This window comes from Cucurbita pepo, chromosome 13 (genome assembly GCF_057944985.1).
Source record: "Cucurbita pepo subsp. pepo isolate OVF chromosome 13, ASM5794498v1, whole genome shotgun sequence".
Taxonomy (NCBI): Eukaryota; Viridiplantae; Streptophyta; class Magnoliopsida; order Cucurbitales; family Cucurbitaceae; genus Cucurbita; species Cucurbita pepo.
In genome coordinates, this window is record NC_141810.1 from 10,833,570 (window position 1) to 10,851,831 (window position 18,262).

At 35.5% G+C, this 18,262-nt stretch overlaps 1 protein-coding gene across 1 annotated transcript; it reads right to left on the reverse strand.

Annotated features, from left to right (window-relative positions):
• Positions 1 to 16,142: 16,142 nt before the first annotated feature.
• Positions 16,143 to 17,794, reverse strand: LOC147789737 (uncharacterized). The gene is made up of 3 exons (XM_087129568.1): positions 17,703 to 17,794; positions 17,536 to 17,630; positions 16,143 to 16,306 (listed from the first exon to the last, which is right to left on the reverse strand). The coding sequence occupies exons 1-3, from the start codon at positions 17,783 to 17,785 to the stop codon at positions 16,143 to 16,145; spliced, it is 342 nt and encodes a 113-aa protein (XP_086985694.1). The 5' UTR covers positions 17,786 to 17,794.
• Between the last annotated feature and the right edge of the window lie 468 nt (positions 17,795 to 18,262).

An 18,262-nucleotide genomic window follows, 5' to 3' on the forward strand; every position in this document is an offset into this window, starting at 1 on the left:
GTGGCGGAAACCGATGGAGAAATGTCGTGTTATGACGCCACGTGGAATAGAATATATATTATCTTTATGTTACAGATGAGAATTTACTTTTTCTTTTTCTTTTTCTTTTTCTTTTTCTTTTTCGGTCCCTCTCCTTTTTATGCGACTCAGATTCTATTTTGTATGGGAGTGTTCCAGTGGCTTCAATATTAACTATTATTTAATTTTGTAACACGTACTACCTTCATAATTTTGTGTATTTATTGTTTTATAATTTATAATATATGTACCATTAATAACTAAACTAAAGATATCAATTTTGTTACACATAAAATTCAATTTTAAATTAAAGATATCAATTTATTAAACACATTTTAAAATTTAATATATATATATATATATATATATATATATTTTTTTTTTTTTTTTTTTTTTTTGCTTTTTACCCAAAAAAAAAAAATATTGTTCCGTTAATTTTTTAAAAACTACAAAATAAAATCAATATTAATATCTTCATATAATTAATGATTTCAACTAAAAAAAATGTTTGTATTAAACCCATTATTCGTTTCACGTTAAAAATATCTAAATAGGGTAATGAATTTGTCTTTTCTTTTTTTTATAGGGAAAATATCAGTTTCAACTGAACTCTAGAAGACCGTCAGTTTTTTTTCCTAATCTTTCCGTTTAAATTTGAATCCAAATTTCACCTCTAAAAATTATTTATAATTTTTTTTTTTTTTTTTTTTTTAAGGATAATGAACATTTTGACTATGCTTCCTCCGATGAAGGTAGTTGAGCCTCTTATTTTTAGATTCGATCAATTTCTTTATTGAAGGCCAACCATTTTAAGATATTGTCTTGTATATAAATTTATGTAGTTTTATAGTTTAATCAAACGTCTTATATCAATAAAGATATATGTGGAAATTTATCGTACTCTCAATATTTTTAATTCCAAAAAGTATTGCAATTTATTCCTTGCGATAAGTTTTTGAGAAAAATATTCTCACATACATATATTTGATCGACCATTCATAATATTTAGACAAATAAAATATTAGAATTAGTTTTTAATTGAAATTTATATGTCTTGAGAAACTTATTTAATTGTGGATTTTGTAAATTAATCAAATTTAATTTTAAGCAAAACTTAATTATTGTTAAATAGTGATTTTTTTACATTACTAGTGAAATTTTTATTTTTCTATTATTTAAAAAATGGGTGAAAATTCAAATATATGGTTTTGAAGAGAAGGTATGGATGTCTTTGGGGGCAAATTTAGTTGAGTATATTTTTCTCCCACTGCAAAAGAATAATTATAAATAAGTAGATTTCTGATTTTTTTTCCCCCTTTAAAAACATATATTTAATACATAAAAGTCTACAAAATTATAAATTAATAAATGAAATTAGGATTGGACATAGGAGCGAGCGATGGAACGTTTCCATATGCATAAATAAACATTTAAAACTTCATTATAAAATACTAACATGGACTTACATGTTCAAAAACGTTTTTAAAATGACGTAACAAATTCCTAAATAAACATCATATTCTAACCTAAGTCTAAAAAAAATAAATACAACTATCTTATGCATGTGTCATGGTCTCAACTTGCATAACGACTCTAAATTTCTACATACTCAAAATCACTACTCACGTCTCATGCTCATCTCTTATGCGAAAAGATAACTCTTAAAAGAAAACTCCATCTATAGTATAAATGGCGAAAACATTTAAAACATACTTTCTCTTGAAAACACAATTATAGTCTTACGTGTTTAAATATGAAATATTGAAATTTAGAGAAATTAAAAATAAATACAAAATAATTTAAAACGATGAAATGCAAAACACATATTCTAACTTAAGAATAAGAATTTAAATATGAGTCTACCTTATGCACGTGCCACAGTCTTTGTTCGCCATGTCGTCGTTCTCTGTACATGTGCGCCTTGCCTTTACCTGAAAAATGACGTGGCACACAGCCAAGTATTTCAAAGAACACTCCGTAGCTGGCCCTACACTAGGGGTCATGCAAATGCAAACACATGCAATCATGCTCTTGGGACCTATCTCTAGCTCATCTAGGGGTTGGCTTCTAGTCTCGGACAAATTGGATGTGTAATATTTCCTTACACACGACCCACTCGTGCGAGTGTGAATCCCCAGGGCGCTTGCACACCTCCTGAATCCTCTGGTCAAGCTAATCTATAGCGACGTCTAAAGGTCATTGAAACCCCATAGTGTCATGTTCCCCTTGAACACGCTGCTCGTCATACTGTGCGCGTCTGCACTCATCATCTCTAGGGAAAGTATCCATATGCTTATGAACATACACTATGCATGAGGTCCCTCTAAGTCCATCTTATCATCTCTTCGGACATAACCCTCTAGTCTCATTATTTTGTTACATTAAGTAACACATGCTCGTTGAATATTTATATTTATATCATTTTCATGCTTTTAAGGTTGTGTCCTATGTCGGTCTATCAACATGATGCAATATGACACTCATCATCATATAACATGCTTACTAGGGAAAACATCAACATATTTTAAGGGGTTAGATAATTGGGGTGTGGGTTGAGGATAGAAAATTGAGGGCAGGGATGAGGGGTTAGTGGAGAAAAGTGGGGAAGGATTTTTTATTTTTTTTTAACGTAATTTAACTATATTTATTTATTTGGTCTAATACAATGTTGTCGTCAACTATGCAAGCGTGTTTTGCCTTTACCTGAAATAGAAGTAGCATGTGGCTTGAGTATTTTAAGAAATACTCTGTAATCATAAATGAGACCTATCCTTTTAGTCTATATTTCTTTAGGCGGCTATCCTAAATGGGTTTACTATTCTACATACGACCCACACATGTGAGTATGGGCCCACCAGGTGGTTCGCACACCTCCTGGGCCCCTTTCTCTCGGGCAAGCATTCTCTGGAGCTGCTGATGTCGAACATCAGTTAGGAATAGCGACCGTCCTCGCATTATGATAAACATAATGATCGTTTTCCTGTCTCATAATGTACATGTCTGTACCGTCATAATAAGGGGATATTCATTGATGCATGAACAAACAATGATGCATGAGGTCCTAACATTTTCATTTATTATCTAAAATAAACCCATTCTGTTTTCCTTCATATTATATCATTATCATAACTTTCCATGCAAATTTCGGAGTTGTGCATCATGTCGACACATTTTGTTGTAATTCGTATCATGCATTTTGTTATATCATACATATATCATATCATCAACATATCATGTAATAGATCGCCAAACGTGTTACACAATAACATTTTATCATATCATTAGTACATCGCATCATAACACATGTCATAACATTCACGTATCATCTAATAGTCACATCGTATCACGGACGAGATATATTTGGAAGATATTTGGTAAAGATTTGATAGAAATATATTTATTAGATTATATCTCGTAGGTTTAAATCTTTGGAAGTTATATTTATTAAATTGAAACCATATATATACTCGATTAGTTAGTGATCTCAAAATGTACCTTCTTCTTTCTCTGTATTTTCTATTGTTGTACATACCTGAAGTCGTAAATAAAACCTTTAGCCAATATTCCTCCTTGTATTTTCTCTCTCCAGTTTTTTGTGTTCATCTTGATCGAGTGTGAGCGTTGTTGAGCAATCCTAACAACTGGTATCAGAGCTAACAACTAGTATCGATCCTAACAACTGGTATCAGAGCTAACAACTGGTATCAGAGCTAACAACTAGTATCGATCCTAACAACTGGTATCAGAGCGAGGCGAAATTCACCACGATTTGTGAAGATGGAAAGTTCAAAGATTGGAATTGAAAAGTTCGATGGATCCAATTTTAGTTTCTGGAAGATGTAGATTGAAGATTGTTTGTACCAGAAAGGTCTTCACGAACCCCTGTTGGGGGTGAAGCCAGATACTATGACCACGAAGTAGTGGAAGCTCAAGGATTGTCAGGCCTTAGGGTTAATCCAATTGACGTTGTCCAGAAATGTGACATTCAATATTATCAAGGAGAAGACAACGTTAGATTTGTTGAAGGCACTGTCGAATATGTACGAGAAACCGTGGGCTAAGAACAAGGTGTATTTGATGCAATGTCTGAAGGTGGATCTGTTGCTGGTCATATAAACGAATTCAATATGATTACAAGTCAACTGAGTTCGGTAGATATTAATTTCGAAGATAAAATTGAAGCATTGATTTTGATGTCATCTTTATTCGAGTCGTGGGATACTGTTGTTGCCGTGATCAGCAGCTCACGAGGATCTGATAAACTGAAGTTTGATGAAATTCGAGATGTAGTTCTTAGCAAAAGTATTCGCAAACGAAAAATCGAAGATTCATCAGGCAGTGCTCTCAGTGTTGATTGAAGGGCAAGAAGTAAATCAAAGAGCCCAAACAATGGGCGATCAAAATCAAGGAACCGAGGAAAATCTCCAAACAAACCAAACATTAAGTGTTGGAGTTGTGGAGAAAAAGGTCACTTTTGGGCAGATTTTACAAAGAGGAAGTAGAATCACAAATCAGAAGATGACGACGATTCGGTAAATTCAGCAGAAGACATTGGGGATGCTCTAATCCTCAACGTGGGCAGTCCGATTGAATTCTGGATTTTGGATTCATGTGCATCTTTTCATTCATCTCCAAATAAAGAGTTGTTTAGAAATTTCAAGTCTGGAAATTTCGAGAAGGTGTATCATGCCGACAACAAAGATTTGAAGATCGAAGGAAAAGGAGATGTCTACATAAAAACTCCGGCGGGAAATCACTGGACATTAAAGGATGTCAAATATATTCCTAGTCTCAAGAAGAATCTGATCTCTATTGGTAAGTTGGATAGCACAGGTTATGCAACAAAGTTCGGGAAGAGTTCGTGGAAGATTTTGAAGGGTGCTATAGTGGTGGCAAGTGGCACAAAATCTGGAACTTTATACACTACTGCAAAGGGTATGAACATAGATGTTGCTGAGAGTGCTTCCAATTCAAGTCTATGGCACAATAGACTTGGACATATGAGCGTCAAAGGAATTAAGGTGCCGGCTGCGGAAGGAGTTTTGGAAGGTCTGAAATTTGTTGATATGAGTCATTGTGAGAACTGTGTTATGAGCAAACAAAAACGAGTTAGCTTCACAAAGATTGCTAGAGAATTGAAGAAAGATACCGGGACAACGAAGCAAGTGAGATTTGAGGTTGAGTTGCTAAAAGATTCACCTAGTGATGTTGTAGCAAGAAACTCCTGAGACTGTTGCTAAGGAACCAGAGGTGAAGCAAGTGGGAGTTGAGGTTGAGTTGCTGAAAGATTCACCTAGTGATGTTATTGCTGAAGAACTAAACGCGGAGCAAGTGACACCTGAGCAAGTGTTGAAAAGATCATCTAGAGCCATCAGAGTACCAGATAGGTATGTACCTTTTTTGCACTATCGGTTGGTGACTGATGAAGGGGAACGAAAACTCCTTGACGAGGCCCTACAGTTGGAGGATACAACCAGTGGGAGCAAGCCATGGATGATGAGATGTCTAGGCTTCAGAAATGCATTGTTTTTTCATCTGCTGAGGTTGAGATGTGACAATAGTTGAAGCTAGAAAGAAGATGATATGGATGACAGACTATCTAGAAGAATTAGGCAAGAAGCAGCGCGAGAAGATTCTTTAAGTAGATAGTTAGAGTGTCATGCAGTTGGCGAGGAACCCAATTTATCATTCAAAGACAAAATACAAAAGGCGATACCATTTCACTCGGAGGTTAGTGGAAGATGGTGATGTGTTTGGAGAAGATAGAGGGTGCAAGGAATCCAGCAAACATTTTGTGTTGATGTTGGAACATTGAGGTTGTGCAAAGTCTCAAGTGGTATGGTACAGATTATTGAGAATGAAATTCTTGGTTGACTGGATCAGTATCTAAGTGGGAGATTGCTGGGGTTGACTAGATCATCTCAGATTGTTAGATTGTTGTGATGGATTAGTCTCAGATTGTTCCATGTCTAGATTTGGTTGAGATATATTTGGAAGATGTTTAGTAAAGATTTGATAGTGATATATTTGGTAGATTTATAGCAGGTTTAAATCTTTGGAAGCTATATTTAGTAAATTGAAACTATATATATACTCCATCAATCCGTGATCTCAAGATGTACTTTCTTCATTCTCTGTATTCTTTATTGTTGTACACTGAAGTCATCAATAAAAAGTTTAACCAATATTCCTCCTTGTATTTTCTCTCTCCTATTTTTTGTGTTCATCTCGATCGAGTATGTGCGCTCTTGAGCGATCCTAACAACTGGTATTAGAGTTAAGAACTAGTATTGATCCTAACACTGAGTGTTGATCGTGGGTTTGCTCTTGTACTTGGTAACCCAAAATCGACCCGATTCAATTGTTTTCTTCACCTGACTCGCCTGCGAATTTTTTCAACATTCTCTCTCTTCCTGAATCGTTTTCCGACTATTCTTTCCGTCGTCCTCCTTCTGTTGTGATCTTCGATTCATTGTTTCCTTCACCCCATGACATTACAAAATCTTATAATTACCTATACACATAGATCCATCAATATCTTAAACTTTCCAAAAATTGGATATCGCTGACGACAAAAGAAAAACACAACGTTGATAAGGAACATGCAAGGTTTACCTTTTGTGTACTCGGATTCATCGCCTCCTTGACATTGCATTTGCACCATTCGTCATGACATGCTCATGGAGTCCTAAATATCTCGTCAGCGTCGTTCCCGTTAGAAAACAACTGTTCGTGTAGGGAGAAGGTTGTGCGTGTGGGAGCATCTGGTGAGAGGGGCTTCATGGTCAGGGCACGAAAATTCCGACCACGGTTTTTTTTTAATCCTTACCATCATTAAGTTATATTTTGGTTGAAAACAAATTAGTAAATATTAAGGACACATTAAATAGTTAAATTCTGAATATTTTTTTAATATTTATATACTTCAAAATAAAGGAAAACGCAGTTTACAAATTAAATTCGTAAGAGATAAAAGAGATAAAATTATTTACTTTAAATGAAAATTAGTTTATATAAATATATTTTGAGAAAATATTTAAAAATTGACGACTCTTACAATAAACTTGCAAGCCCCTTTTCTTTATTTATTTATCTTTTAATAATTAGGTCACACCAGTTTTTAAAATTTGAGTAGGATTAGTGGAGATTTTTTTTTACCTAAATAGGATTAGATATGTATCAATATAATATAATTTAAAGCTGTAAATTTTTATAAAATGATGTTTATTAAATTCCTTATTCCATTATGTGATTTGAATAACATTATTGGAAGGCCATTAAATTGGGTAAAATCAGTAATATCTAACCTAACCATGATATAAACTTCCTAGTTATATCAAATAAAATTAAATAAAATTTAAAATTAATAATTGTATCAATTTAAATATTTTTTTTTTTTTTAAAAGTATAAAAATATGCTGATAATGGTTACAATATTATTGTCTGAAAGGCCCTCCACTTTGCATATTCTCCTAACCTTTATCCACTTTTGCAGTTTGTTTTTTAGTTCCTTCTAACCTTTATCCACTTTGCAGATTCTCTCAAGCTTCGCGTGTGGTTTTCAGTGTCATTTATACATTCAATCAATATTCTCTTTCTTCGCTATATCTATTACATTTTTATTTCTTTTCTTATTTTCTTTAGTGTTTGAGGCCTACATCTAGGAGAGGACCCCAAAATTAGAAGAAAAATAAAGCTGTCCCACTTAAGTAGTGAATTAGACTCGTGACTCATTCAGTCACAACATTTTTTTCGTTTCATCCCACTTAGGCAGTATGACGCTAGTTGGAGAATACATTTTCTGATGGCTCGAGCTCGACTTCTCGACTAATCCGACTTGGGTCTGATACGCTCGATTCCTTTTCTACCATTTTTTACTCTTGGAGAGGCGATTTTGACACTTCTAAAGGCATTTAAGGTTAGTATGCCTATTTTCTACTTTTAGCTAATTTAAATTAATTGGAGATAAATTTAGATTATTTGATGCAAATTAGATGAGCCAATTTCCACCTTAGAATTCTAAATTATGGTTGTTGGACTCCTGGGATAGAATTAGATTTCAAAGACCAACTTTTTAAGCTAACATCAAAGGAGCGTACTATGTTCGACTTAGGTTTAAACTAGTATTACGGGAGCATAGTGGCTTTGGCTTAGGCCAACTAAGTAAGTGGCTTTACCCTTGGTTTGGTTAGATGAATTGTTTTTTGTCTGTACAACATGTGCCCTATGCCCCTACACATATCGTGTTTTATGATTGTATGACATGTACTATATTATGCTTATGCTATGATATATGTTATGTCACATTTAAGTTACGCTATGATATCATATTTACTATGCTATGATCATGCTTTTTCATGAAACTATGTTATGTTATTGTTGTGCATGAACCTCATGTACCACACTATGTCAATTATGTTAATAAGTACACCCTCCGCCTTTGAGGCATTAGAAAATCATGTATGTTAATCCTGAGCAATTTGTTAAGTATCAAGTAGGTATGTCTTATAAGAACGTTATGTCAAGAAAATAATGGAGGCATGACTAGCATCATGAATATATGTCATATTTTAATGTTATGGGATCTCATGTATTTTGTATGACATGTGGTGATATGACCATGACATCAATATTGCAATATAAACTTCAATAATATGTGAAGAAAATGTTGTTCAAATTATCACAAAATGTTGCAATTTATGTCACATTGAAGTTTTTATAGTTAGATGGTTCCAAATTTTGAATAGATGATAATTTAGAGGGAGTATTTTATTAATATATTTTAAGACTTTTTATTTAGTTCAAGTTATATTTACATAGTGGCTAATTATGGTCTTAATGTCTAATTATGGTAGTAAAATATGAAAGTTATGCTAAGAGTTTTCATTTTGAGACTATATAAAACAATGTATATTTTCTTTGTAAAGTAAACTTGGAATAAGTAGTAAAAAGAGAATTTTTGTTTTTTTAGCTAATCACTAAGTTTCTTTGCAATTCTACGTAGTTTAGGTTGCATGCTTAGAATCATTCAAGATTGATATGATCGATCTTGCTTGTCGAGTGATTCGAATCTCATACAAGTATTATTGCCTTGAGATCTTTGATCAATAAGGTAATCTCAATTTAACTTTCCATTGGAGTGATTTCTTTATCATTATGGCTGCATGTTTAGAATCATTCAAGCTTGACATGATTGATCTTGCTTGTAGAGTGATTGAATCTCAAACGAGTGTTCTTGCTTAGAAATATTTGATCAATAAGGTAATCAGAATCTTCCTTTCCCTTGGAGTGATTCCTTATCATTAGGGCAAAGTTTCTTTGCAATTCTATATAGTTTAGGTTGCATGTTCAGAATCAATCAAGCTTGACATGATTGATTTTGGTTGTGGAGTAATTCGAATCTCAAACAACTGTTCTTGCCTCAAGATATTTGATCAACAAAGTAATTTGAATTTTACTTTTCTTTATAGTACATACCAACTTGAAAAATATAATAAAAAGAACATTTGTACTTTTGTTTACTAAGAAGGTCTACTCATGCAATAGCCCACCTTGGTCATTTGTGGGTGCATGAGTAAACCAAGTTCATACCATATGAGATACCTCCTCAACACCCAGAAATGACTAAGGGAGGCTATCTATGAGTGATGAGGAGGTCTATTAGGTTCTTAAGGCGGCTAGGTAGCTTAAAGAAAATTTTCAACTTTAGGGTACTCTATTTTGACCCTTCATGTCTTTCATAGTCTAGGGGCACTAGAGTGTAGATCTTCTGATCGTAACTCAAGATCCTAAGACACTCAGTCATGTCTCATCTCTAGGCTTTTTTAGAGCCTAGGAAGTTCTCAAAGCTTCCTCATATGTCTTTAGATCTATGGCTTCTTGGTCATCTTTTGTTCAACGTCCACCGATGATGCTGTAAATCTTTTTAACATAGATTCTCTATCATATCTTTCCATTGACTGTCCACCTTGAATTAGATGGGTAAATTCCTGTTGTTTCCTAAGCCGCTCCGCTCTGGGATAATACTGCTTTAGGAAGATCTCCTTTAATCGACCCCATGCCATAATTCCCCCTCCTTATTTAATACTATCTTTATTATTTGTTTACCATACTTTCGCATCCTTTTATAGCATAAATGACGTACCGAGGACCTTCTGGTTGTCCTGGCATTCCATTGCCTCGAATATGGTTTCCAAGGACGAAATCCACATCTGAGCTTCTGTTGGATCTCTCGTAGTTCACTCCTCTGATAGGTCGCGAATTGTTAGCTTGTTGATTGACCATCATGACATGCATCATGATCTGAAACGATTTTCACATCAGATTGTAGTGGGATCTATTTTAGCCGTTGATGCTGTTGGAGGTGGTGCGGCTTAGGCGGTACAACTGAAGGTGGTGCAGCTTGCGGCGACATAGCTTGAGCTAGCGCAGTTGCATTCGTCCTTGTTAGTGATCCTTCTCGAGGTGAGCTCTCTTCAGCCTCACATCTTCCTCTACTTCTAATAGGGGGTCGACCCCTTCCTCGTCTTCCTCTTCCACGTCCTCTAGGCGGCATGGTTTTAGAAACTAAGATAATATTTCTTAAGTCTAAGTCTCGCTAACATGAATAACAATATATTGTGTAACACAAAATCATACAATAGCGCAAACATATCGCATGATATTAATTCAATGAGCATGCTACAATTAACAACATATTCTTAATTTACCATATGCAATATCATATCATATTCAGCTACATCACATAAAAATAAGGTGCATGCGATTTAAGGGCGTTTCTTTTTCTTATCTTATGCAAGGTATACCTGACGGTAACTGGGCATCGACGGTGGGACCATGGAACATGCCAAGCCTACTCGTAGGCTAGTCTACAAAATCTATAACCTAGAGCTCTGATATCAACTGTAACGACCCTAGATTTCTACTACCTAAAGTCGCTACCGTCATCTTAATCTAAGTTCTTATTAGGAATTTAACTCTTAAAACATCATATTTAAAATCATAACTTTATAATAAACATAACATCAACATTGAAAACACCGTCATGGTTAAGTGTTTGAAAACATAATTCAGAAACAATATTAAAAACGATAAAACTAAATAATTCAAAAACATGAAATTCATAACAACATATTCTAACCTAAGTCTAGGAATTTTGAATAGCTTCTAGCCTATGCATGTGTCATGGTCTCTGATTCTGATGCCTTTGTCAACCGTACATGGGTGTCTTGTCTTTACCTGAAAATGATGTAGCACACGACATGAGTATTTCAAAGAATACTCAGTAAGTGACCCCACGATAAGGGCTGTGAAAATGCAAACAGATGCAAGTCATGCTCTAGGGACCTATCGTAAAATATCCTAGACTGGCCTCTAGTCTGAACTAAATTGGATGTGCAGTACTTCTCTACAGATGATCCACACGTGCGAGTGTGAATCTCCAAGCGGTTCGTACCCCCTAGACCCATCATAGTCGAACTAGCTATCCGTAGCGACATTCGGAGGTTAGCAGACCCCTAAGTATCATGCGCGGCATGATCACCACCATCATCATCGTAGCGTACGTGTCCGTACTCATCATCGTAAAAGGAAAAGTATCCTGTTGTATATGTACACACAGAAATGCATGAGGTTCCTATGGTTTCTCTCGTCTTTAAAACATGTTTATGACACAACCCTAATTCCATCCTTATATTACTATAAATAATATATATGCATTAGCCTTCATTTTTTCATCATCATCGATATAACTAGAGTTGTGTTCTAGGAAACTCATCATCATAATGTAATATGTCATTCAAAGTATGTTTTTCATCTTAATATGGAACATAACATCATATTAAGGAAAATAACATCATCTTACGTCGTCATGCTAACATGCATTGTCGTCGTCATGCAACGTTATAGTAAACACATCATAATCAACATAAAACATCATAAGGCGTCATCATGTAACTCATACACGTCATCATACGTCATACATCATAAATCATCATCAAGGTATCATAAGCGTAAAGCGTAATGACACTTGCGGGAGCCACTAGGCACGTTTTGTCATACATCAAGAAATTGTTTAGTCTATCCTATAGTAAGACCATTTACTTTGTTTAGCCTAGTTGACGTTTCCCTAAATTCGTGCTTGCTAAGCTTTTGTTTCTCAAAGCTGCAACAAATGTTGTCCGGATCATTTTCTATTAGGTCGTTCATTGCCTTTCATTAGTATTTCACACTACTAATATAAATTCAACTTGAATTTGTGAAATAGAGCATCAATCTTAATTACCAAAATTATAGTAAAAAAAACAGAGTCAGAAACGTGAAGGTTGTTGCCAAAATTGCTAAACCAAGGCGATTGAGCAATATTTTAGCCGAAGGACTTCGCGGAGCTGGGTCGTTGGAGCCGAGGGGTTCTTTTTGCCACAGGGTGGCATGTCGAGGTGCGGGTTTGGGTCAAAAATTGCTGAGAAGCGCTGGTCACAGCTACTGTAGGTGTGGGCTGACAGGGGTATTGGGCCGCTGCGGTTAATTGGGTCGATTTGCTGCATGTTGTTGGGTTCACTGGCTGAGGCGCTATAGGTCCGTTTGGTGGTTGGGTTTCCTCCATGGAGTTGCAAATCTTAGCTCAGGCGTTGACGTTGGGTTGTGAGCTGAATCTGACTAAGATCCAGAACTACAGATCCTTTCTTCTTTGTCCGAATTTTGCGACTTTCCAACTCTTTCTCTCTCCTCTTTGCGACCATTTGTAATGCCTTTTCTCGTCCTTTTTTGTTCTCTACCTCTCTGTCGACCTCTCTTCTTCACTCCCACCAGGTTTTGCGACGTGTTAACACCTACAACAACCAGATCTGTGAGGTTCCAAAAACCCAAAACTTAGCTATGAACTTTGACGAAGCACAACGTCGTTAAAGCCTATAAGGCTTACCTCTCATGTATATGCAATTTTTGGCGGTCCTTTTCGTCTCGTGGATGGGCCGTTTCGACGTCAGGTATGTAGTTTTTGGTATCGCAGAAAACGTCTCGGTTCTCTCTCTATCATTCCCCTCTCTATTTTTTTTTTTCTAGCAAGTGGATATGATGGTTGGCTGGCGTTGTGGGAATGCTTGGCGTGCTATGGGAGTGACGAGGGTGTGAGTCTATCTCGCGAGTCGTTGGTGACTTCGCTCAACATTTTTTTTGGATCGTTACATCATATATCCATTATAAACAAAAGATATCAACGAACAAAATAATTTCAAACTCTTTTATTCTATTCAATAAGATATCAATAAAGATAAATCACCTTCAAACAAGTTTAACACGCACCCCAAGTAATTTTTTTTTTAAGTTTTCATCCCCTCCCTTCCCCCACACCACATGTTTCACATGGTATAAGCAGAATATCTTAATAAATTTATTTGTTTGTTCCAGGTCCTCGTACCCATAAGAAACCACTTCAACGGCTAATTTCACATGCTTCGTAAATAAATGATATCAACAAATATAATACTAGCTAACTTTTCACCTATCTAATAAGATATCAACAAAGATAAGTAATTTTCAAAATAGTTTAGCATAAAAAAGATATGAAACCAAGTATTTTCTTCTAAAGTTTTTATCTCCTCCCCTCCCTCCTACATAATTTTCACACATGTTATAAGTAAAATATCTCGAACACATTCAATTATTGTTTAATGTGCTTATAGCAACAATAAGGCACTTAATATAATAGATCTTTAACATAATAATTGAACTAATAAGAAATGCTATCGTTTAGAACATCGCAACATTTTATGAACAAAATAAAATAGAAGACATATAAGTGTCTCATCAACTTGTGTATTCACTGATTATCCATCATTGTTTGTGTGAGCCTTTGTCCATAACATAATCCTTAAGATCAAAGTTGGATCCGAAGAACTTTTCTTCTGCAAAATAAAATAAATATACTAAATTCAAAAATACAACATGAGAGTAGAACAAAACTATAGTAATATTGATATTTACTATCTCTTAAGTCAAATGAGCATACCCTTTCCTACTACACATGTATGATGAAGTTGCCACTTATTCATGACTTTAAACTTTTCACTTTTTAACTACTCAATATGTTTTTGTTATATCAAAGTACATAATATTTCTAAAAAATATCCTATGTAACTTTTTCAATATATAAATATTCATCACCATGAAATTTGCACTAGTTTTCCAATCATCTGTAGATTGCAAATTATCTAGCACATGAATAAAGATGGTCATTGCGAATTTGTTTTATCATATGAGATTTTTCAGTACTCTATAATCTACCCATTTGTTGAAAAATAATTTTTTTCCGTCCATCTTTATTCAGATTGTACCTTGACTAAAGTACCAAATGATTAGGAGTAATATTATAAAGGGAGTAAAACTACATAAATAATTAAAATAACTTCATACCTTAGACATACTTCCATAACACTCATTTTAGCCTTCTAGGCAATTTCTTCGGATTCTCCAATGACACAAGTACAACCTCTCTTTCAAGTGGTAAAAAAAAAAAAAGAAAAAAAGTCAATCCTATAGATTTATCCCTTATGGGTTGTCCATATTCATTAAAAACAAGTTTCATTCTAGATTGTCCATCTACAGTTATTGTCTTCATTTTTGTAGGTCCTCTTTTTCTTTTTAATAGAGCGGTTGTTTCATGAGAATTTTCACTAATTACACGATCTTCTTTTTTTATTTGCCTACGAATTGCTAATCTCATGCAAGTAGCTGGCGAGTTTACGGTAGGAATTGAAATATAATTAGGTTTTAGTGTTTTGCCATTTTCAATAGGCCAAAAGGGTTTAGGGAGGAGAATAATAGGAGATTTGTGCCCATTAACATTTTTTTTTTGGAGGAGAGAAAGTATTTTGATTGTGGTTAGGACATGTGATTTTCCTCCTTCAACCCTTTCAACTTGGAATTTTGGTCATGCAACATTTCATCCTACAAATCTTTCTACCTCTACATTTTTGTAGATAGAGTAATATTAATATCCAAACCTGATGGGATCTTTTTCTTCATATGACTTTTAGTCCCAAGATTTCTTCTTTGTGGTCTAAAGTTTGAGGTGGTACCTTATCTCCCCCTTCAAACTTGAGACCAAAATTAATTGATAATCATTCTGCACTAAATTAATAAAATCAAGAATGCAATTACACAACAATGACACCAAAGAATCATCACAAAATAAATATTATATATAGAGTATAGTTTGTTCACAAAAAAATATTTATACAATATCCTAAATTTTTCATTAAATAAAAACGCCAGTCTTTTCTTGCATAAGTGATCTCATCATTTTCATCAATGTCTTCCAAAGTAGTTAGAATTTGTTCATTGGCAACCATCGTATCTGCTGACTGTACGTATCAAAGTCATGAAATCCTTTGTGTGGTGATTTTAATAAGACATACCAATTTGAGGTATCATTTTCTCTAACATAAAACACATGTTTGGCTTGTGAGGCTAAGATGAAAGGCTCTCGTACAAATATGCTTTGACTTTGATGTAAGTTAATAAGGGTGGACCCTTCCTCAACTCTTACTCCATTACAGACATTGACCCAATCACATTTAAAGATTGGAAGGTTGTAGGCATAATAATTTAATAAGATGATTTCTTGTAACATCCCATAGTAAGCAACTACGTTCATAATTTGTGGTTTATTTTTTGCACTAGATTGACACAATATAGTTGCATCTATAGAAAAACCACTATTTTGGGTGGATCTATCCCCACTCTTTATGTGAAATTGTTGTCGATTAATGATGTATCAAGTATATGACATTGCACACTTTCTTCACCCATTTGCAAGTCATTTTAACAAGTAAGAGTAAACTACAACAAATGAATCATTTGAATCTGGTAAGAAAAATAACTACTTGTTACTTAAATTGTGTTGTAGTTTTGTACCTTTATTGGTTCATGGAATAGTATGTTACTTTACCTTAGATTTTAACCATGATATAAATTGTTTTGCATGAATATTCGAAAGTAGACTAGAATCTTTGGATAGTCTTTGATCTAAGATCATGAGTTCATTCATATGCATCATGACCAGATGAATTACAATTAAATGTTGATCTTATATTAAACAAGTAATAAATGGTATACAACTTAACTCACTGGATAAAGGGTTCCACTACTATTGTGTTGAATAAGACAGATCGATTTGCATTCTCAAGTACATCATCAGGTAATGTAATTGAAGTTCTAGTTGATATAGGACGACCTTCTAGAATGACATCATTTTCATATTCTTCATTACGATGTTGATTATTTGCAACTTCAATGAGTGTTTAAAATTCACAAATTTAACCGCTAAGTAGTGTCACAACCTTACTATGAAGAGAGTAGGTTGTGACCCTCACGCTAGGACAAGCAAAGGGGCGTCCCTCAAGAGACGCCCATCCGGCCATATGCGGGCCAACGTAGAAGAATGCCATGATGCGATCGAGGAGGACGATGCATCATCCAACACACCACCACGCAAAGTGGGCATTGAAGACATGTTGAGACACAAGCATAATAGAGACATCAGCATAGACATGAAAGACAAGATAGGCTTGTTGAAGGGCCGGGTAGAGCCCCGGGCCTTAACCTCAAAAGTCGAGATTTCGGAAGGAATTTGGGCATGCGGTTCGGGAGTTAAGTCCGTCCATATGAAATATGAATGCTCGTCAAGTTTGGTGTCAATCGGACATTGGACGGACAATGCACGACACCGTATGACACCTCACTAAAATCATGTCTAGTAGAATGAAAATGGCTCAAAATGTACTATAGGGGTAACATGGTGTTGGCTCTCCACCACCCCTGGGCCTTGTGGCCTAAGTGAGCTACCCTGTGGCACATACGTGTGTCACAGTGTGGGCGAGTGTGCCGAGACGAGTGTCTCGGGCGACTTCCTTTGAAATGAGTTTTTGAAGGACAGTACCGGACGGCACGGGTGTGCCGGTATTGTGCCCTAGCCCGCGTGTTGGAGGTTGCTACATACACCCGCTATCCGGTATGGTATCCGTAAATGACTCGGCATGGGCACGGGAGGGCCTATGCCTCGATAGAACCCGGATGGATGGATGTTCGGGAAGCCCCGATGAGATGAACGACACGCGGGCCCATTCTCGATGGCACGACCGAACGAGTTATGATGGCCGACGACATCCCGAGACTCGGGATGACGTCAAGACATATGGACCCCGTCGATGGGGATCAAGATGACAAGATGAGATGCGATGTTGTATTGAGAGACCTTGGCCCGAGTAGAGGCAAGGTCGAGCCGAATGAGTTGGCCTAGCGTAGAGGCAAGTCGGATGTGTTGCAGACGATTGAACATACACGCACAGGCGGCGTGTGTGGTTGAACAAGCTTGGATTCCGCACAAGCGATGTTCGATTGGCGAAGACAAACCTCGCCTAAGGTCCGACGAAGCCACAAAGCCGGGGCGAAAAATATATATGGGGCTTAATTCCCCTTAAGGCTGGTCGTGAGCGTGTATAGATCACGATGCCGCACAGTCAAGAATGCAGGATCGTGACAAGTAGCACGCTGCAATGCACCCTTCTGGTCGTGCTTTATTTCGTACATAACTTTTCAATACCTTAATATATCTAAATGAGACATAAAGATTACGAAGATGACAACAATTACTACCAAAATGATATAAGAAGTAAATAATTCACCTTTCAAATGGGTACATCAAGCGAAATTGAACCGGCTCATATATACGAGCTTCACATCCCAAATAGATAACCAAGTGTATCATTATATCAAAGAATGAAAAACACCAAAAGGGATGAAAAGCAAAGAGCAACTTGAGAACATTACCTTACTCCAACAACTTCAAAAAGACAATGATAAACAAAGAACTCAGACAACAAATCACAGCGAAACACAAAAAGGAATGAGAAGGAAGACAACAAATTATATACATAAAAGTTCTTGCTCAACCACGCAAGTTTTATTCAATACTTGTTAAAAACTATGCCCATAGTAGAAACCTTATAGAAGATTGAAGTTTGAAAAGTGAAAGGAACCTCGATGAAGCAAATGAAAATAGTATATGACAAAGAAGAGGCAAACTTGAAATTTGATGTCCCATAAATCATTATGGAATTAAAGGTTCCACAGTCAATAAGTATGAAGGTAAAAATAGGATAGTGGATGCTAGCTCCCAGAATCTGTAAACATGTCAAAAAGGAAAGATGGGAGAAACAATGGTACTTGTCATACATAAAACTAA

What these genes read in the sequence shown, in the direction of transcription:
- LOC147789737 (XM_087129568.1), bottom strand. Translation starts at nt 17,785, where the DNA reads ATGATACACTTGGTTATCTATTTGGGATGTGAAGCTCGTATATATGAG. An exon ending in TTGATGTACCCATTTGAAAG is followed by an intron (nt 17,631 to 17,702) that starts GTGAATTATTTA and finishes TGTCTCATTTAG; the next exon opens with ATATATTAAGGTATTGAAAA. An exon ending in ACGATCCTGCATTCTTGACT is followed by an intron (nt 16,307 to 17,535) that starts GTGCGGCATCGT and finishes CACTCATTGAAG; the next exon opens with TTGCAAATAATCAACATCGT.